This window comes from Alosa pseudoharengus, unplaced genomic scaffold, assembly GCF_046254945.1.
Source record: "Alosa pseudoharengus isolate Yale_2024_CS ecotype anadromous, Long Island Sound unplaced genomic scaffold, YU_APseudo_1.1 YU_APseudo_1.1_scf_10, whole genome shotgun sequence".
Taxonomy (NCBI): domain Eukaryota; kingdom Metazoa; phylum Chordata; class Actinopteri; order Clupeiformes; family Clupeidae; genus Alosa; species Alosa pseudoharengus.
In genome coordinates, this window is record NW_027468565.1 from 39,132,376 (window position 1) to 39,137,375 (window position 5,000).

General features: G+C 46.1%; 2 protein-coding genes across 2 annotated transcripts in view; one reads left to right on the top strand and one right to left on the bottom strand.

Annotated features, from left to right (window-relative positions):
• The window catches only part of LOC143141369 (crystal protein), a 12,735-nt gene extending 10,408 nt beyond the window's left edge, over positions 1-2,327 (top strand). Inside the window, exon 8 of the mRNA XM_076302415.1 lies at positions 1,868-2,327. Within this exon, the coding sequence (XP_076158530.1) occupies positions 1,868-2,320 (453 nt within the window). The 3' untranslated portion in view covers positions 2,321-2,327. The remainder of the gene's footprint in view (positions 1-1,867) is intronic.
• A 505-nt stretch (positions 2,328-2,832) lies between these two features.
• bbs10 (Bardet-Biedl syndrome 10) lies at positions 2,833-4,921 on the bottom strand. The gene is made up of 2 exons (XM_076302416.1): positions 4,456-4,921; positions 2,833-4,351 (listed from the first exon to the last, which is right to left on the bottom strand). Exons 1-2 carry the CDS (start codon positions 4,644-4,646, stop codon positions 2,833-2,835), a joined length of 1,710 nt encoding a protein of 569 aa, XP_076158531.1. The 5' UTR covers positions 4,647-4,921.
• Positions 4,922-5,000: the final 79 nt, after the last annotated feature.

Genomic DNA, 5,000 nt, shown 5'->3' on the forward strand with positions numbered 1-5,000 from the left:
GTAGCCAGAAAAGTTGTGGGTTCAATTCTTGGCTTCCACCATTGTGCATTTGAGCAAGGCACTTAACCCCAAACTCCTCCAGGGACAATAGACTTTGTAATATCATTTAAATATACAAGTCACTTTGGATAATACTGCTAAATTAATAAATGTAAATGTAAATAAATGTAAATGTAGGTCTGGGAAGTCAGGGAAGATATGTAGGTCTAGTTATGAACCACTGTTTTCCTGATGTGCAAAATTATGAAAAGTCTGGAGGTTTTGCTCAATGTAATACATTTGCAAAAAAGTCTATAATACTAAAAATAGACACTTGTTTCATAAAACCATGTAACTATTGACCATTAAAAATAGACCTTAAAAGTGGTTATTTGTAACATGCTAATGTTTTTAAAGCCAAATTGCTATTATTTAAAGACAGGTTGTAGCCTAATAGCTAAGTGAGAATTTATACTCGAAAGGCAAATGTTATTGAAGACGTCATTAAAGGAATGCATCATGGTCTGAAACATTCATTAACAATGTAACCATCCAAAGATACAGTTAGAACGGTAAAAACAAGAGCATATTAACAACAAGAACATCATTTAACAATTGTTTAGTTGAGGCATAACTTGGATGATTATAACAACGCATAACTATCCGAAAATGTTTTTATCACCAAATCCCTGAACTGTCCACGTTTGTGACAGACCAGTGCTAACGTTGTTAGTCACGAGTAGGCTATTTGTCATACTAGCCTACGTAGCATTCAGTAGCCTACACTAGCCTTACCATCCTTCATTTTTGGATCTGGTCTTCCTGCTTTGATCCTAACTTTTGCACTGTATTTGAATGTATAAAAGATGGACTTTGTCCTCTGATTTCATTTTACTGTTTATTTCAGGAGCAAAAAAACAAGCTTTCCGTTCAACACAAGATTCTTAGTTGTATGACTGCAGATAACGTTCTTGCTTGCAGAGCAGCTAGCTGCTCATTAGTTCACGTTGCCGCTAAAAACAGCACCCCCTATCGCAATTGAAAATTACTGTACGGAGGAGCTACCTCCCTTGGCCATTGAAAACGACGTGATTCACGAGCCGCTGGGGTCCGAGGCGTTTATAATGGACTTTGGATGAGGGGCTTGAGGAGGAAGCTCCTCCATACAGTAATTTTCAATTGCGATAGGGGGTGCTGTTGGCATTTTGACCTAGGGAAACGATTTTGTTCATTTTAAAGTGTTCAAATAGTAATATATTAACAGTAATTTATCAGAATAGTAATTCACTTTATATATTTTTTATTTTTCTCTGAAATTTTAGGGAGGGTGTTCCTCCCTTTCCTCAATGAAGGAGCCTCCTCTGGTGTGTGTGTGTGTGTTATGCGCTCTCCCCTCAGATCGTGACGGACGTGTGTGTGTGTGTGTGTGTGTGTGTTATGCGCTCTCCCCTCAGATCGTGACGGACGTGTGTGTGTGTGTGTGTGTGTGTGTGTGTGTGTTATGCGCTCTCCCCTCAGATCGTGACGGACGTGTGTGTGTGTGTGTGTGTGTGTGTGTGTGTGTGTGTGTGTGTGTGTTATGCGTTCTCCCCTCAGATCGTGACGGACGTGTGTGTGTGTGTGTGTGTGTGTGTGTGTGTGTGTGTTATGCGCTCTCCCCTCAGATCGTGACGGACGTGTGTGTGTGTGTGTGTGTGTGTGTGTGTGTGTGTGTGTGTGTGTGTGTGTGTGTTATGCGCTCTCCCCTCAGATCGTGACGGACGTGTGTGTGTGTGTGTGTGTGTGTGTGTGTGTTATGCGCTCTCCCCTCAGATCGTGACGGACGTGCGTGTGTGTGTGTGTGTGTGTGTGTGTGTGTGTGTGTGTGTGTTATGCGCTCTCCCCTCAGATCGTGACGGACTTTGTCTTCCTGTGTCCCACGCGTCACTCAGCGCGGTCAGGAGTATCTTTGGGCGGGTCCATGTGGATGTACGTGTTTGACTACACCCTATCAGACCCGCGTGCGTGGGCGGGGCTGTCGTTCTGCTACGGCCACGCCTGCCATGGCGCAGAGCTTCCCTTCCTGTTCGACTCCGGGCCCGTGGCCAACCTGACGTTCCAGCCTCCTGAGGCGCTGCTGGCCAATCGGATGCTGTGTTACTGGGGGGCCTTTGCCCACTGCGGAGACCCCAACTCACGCACACACCAGAGCTCGTTCTGCAGAGACCAGAGGCTTCCGGTTTGGCCCAGGTACACCTTGGACAATGGCTGGCCCATCCTGAACCTCACCGTCCCGACCCATGCACAACATGGGGCCAGAGACCACATCTGTGACTTTTGGGACAATCTGGACATTTATTAGGAGGGGGGAGAGAGAGAGAGAGAGAGAGAGAGAGAGAGGGAGACTTTGCTGTTGAAGAATTACACATGAATTTTTATTTCTATGCTTTTTATATAAAAAAAAAGAAAGTTTGGGTTAATTTAGATTTAATACTTTTATATCCATAAGAAATCTATTTCTATATCGGTTTCATGAACAATGAGAAGAAAATAGTAATAATATATATTATTAACTTCATCAATTAGCTTGATGTGTAATATGTAATTATTTTTGTGCAAGGTTTATGTAATAACAAATTATCAGAATGGCACTTTCCTAAAAGACACCTTCATGTTGATATTTTGATATTGTGGGCATTTTCGTACAATCAATTATAATTTAGTCTTTTCTCCTATGTTAGCAAAGCTCAATCTCAAAGTAATTTTGCATTATTTACACTGATCACACATAACCATCATCCAATGAAATCTGTAATGCTTGAAATGTTTTATTGATTTGTCATTAAATACACAACAGAAATACAATAACACACTTCAATCCTCATCGTCCTCCCCATGGCGTGATGTCTTCGTTATGTGTGAGTGTGTGTGTAGAACTCTGTCCACAGAGAGCAGCGTGCACACACACTGCAGCACGGAGGCCAGAAGCTGTTGTTTACAGGACACACTCTCCACCCCACCTGACCAGGGCTTGAGGGAGGGGCCAGAGCGGAGCTCGTCCAGTAAGGAGGCCTGGAACTGCATGAAGAGGCGGGGCTTGTGAGAGTGGAGCGTTCTGGGCACGCTAAGAACAGACTCAGCCAATAAGCTGCGTACCTGAGGCTCAGCTACCCAATCAGAGGACAACAGGAAGTGATGAAACAGCACATCAAAAACTCCACCCACTGGAACCACATGCCCAGCATGCAGAAGCCGATGCCATTGGTCAGGAGGAGGAGCAGGAGCAGGAATTGATGGCTCTGATTTGTCGTTGGAGGGCTGTGATTGGACAGGATGAAGTGGTGTCTCCTCTGATTGGTCAGGGAGAGAGTTCTGAGGCGTGCGTTCAGCCTCACACACACTGCGCAGCATCGTGAAGACTCCCTGACACGCATTCACACACTGATCCAGAGGGCCTGGCCCGGGGGCACAGAGCAGAAGTGTGTGTGGGTGTAAGATGTGCTCGCTGGACGAGTGAGAAGTGTGTGTTGGTGTGAGCCCAACACAGCCCAACCGATGTCCTCCCAACACAACGCGGCTGACTGATGTCACTGTGGCGACATGACCCACAGGGGCAGGCCGTGATTGGCTGAGCTGGCAGAAAAGGTCCAGAAGAGGCGGGTCCACACACTCAGCCACACAGAGCTGCTTCTGCTGAGCCTGCTGCAGGAGGAGGTCTGGGCACTTCACCGGAGAGAGGAGCACACACACATCGAGCTCTTCGGCACACACACACAGCCGATGCACAGTTGCATGGCTATCAGACACATAGTTCTCAAACACACTCACCGCTTCGTTCACAACAAACACACTTTCATTCAACACCAGCACTCTGATTGGCTCTTCACTCTTACGCTCAAAAAACATTGTCCAATCACAGCCCAGAAGAAACCCTTCGTGCACACATGACCGACCAATAGGCAAGCCCAACACTGTGGAGTGCAGCAGAGGGAAGTTTGTGTGGATGAATCTGATTGGCTCTGCCATGCCCTGGCCCACATTCCATTTCCGGCAAAACTGACAGATGATTGGCACGAGAACTTCAGCCTGACCAATCCCAACTCTTCCTGCCATGTATCCACGAACCAGCCCCTCCAGAGTGTCACCACGGTAACCGGAGGAGTACAGTGAGGAGGCGTGTGGCATCACCTGATGCACGATGATGTCATCCAGACCATCATAACAGAGGCGCAGTAGCTGATTGGCCAGGTGGCGGGCACGGGCGTTTGAAATTTCCTTGCATGCTTTGCTGTGCGCATGGATACTTCTAAGCAGAGAGGCTAGCAGAAGTAGAAAGGACTTGGAGCCATCTGCTGCCACTGAACAGTGTGCTTGAATGCAGTCCACAACCATTCTACAAAACAGAACATTTCACATGTTTATGTGTTAAGTTATGTTAACTTTTTATAGCATGTTTTAGATAACTTGTTGAGAGAGCACGTCGAGACTAGGATGTACCTGGCAATTGGGTGTTCCAAATGCAGTGAGTTTAGAATCTTCTGTCCGTGACGGGTGAGCAAAACTTCTCCAGTGTCGCGAGTGAATAGTACCACGCCACCATTCGGTCCGAAACTGCGTACCACGACTGCCTCAAGCGCAGACACCACAGACAATGTCGAGCGAACATATCCACTTTCAACACCTGCCATATCTTTGCCAATGCCACATGTCCACACCCCAGCAAATGTTCTATCACTAGAAAAGTGTCCGCACGTAAGAGTGAGTGCCTTACCAATAGATTGGCCGAGAGCCAGTAGTCACGAAGCTTAACGTTTATGTACGACTATAAGGATTGCATGCATATTTAAGCCGCTAAAATCTATCTAATTAACTAGAGCTGTCATTTTAATTTATTTGTCTCTTTAATTAAACATAAACAGTAAAAGAAAGGTTTAAGAGGGCTCACAATTTCCCTTTCGGACAAAGCTTCCCTTCGTATCCTGGACAACACTCTTCCTCTGCGGTGCTTAAGGCGAGACAGCCTCTATGAAACTCCTTATCGC

Bases quoted from the DNA above. Each gene is read 5' to 3' on its own strand.
- bbs10 (XM_076302416.1), bottom strand. From the start codon at position 4,646: ATGGCAGGTGTTGAAAGTGGATATGTTCGCTCGACATTGTCTGTGGTG. The intron at 4,352-4,455 runs GTACATCCTAGT...TCTGTTTTGTAG, and splicing joins TTGGAACACCCAATTGCCAG to AATGGTTGTGGACTGCATTC.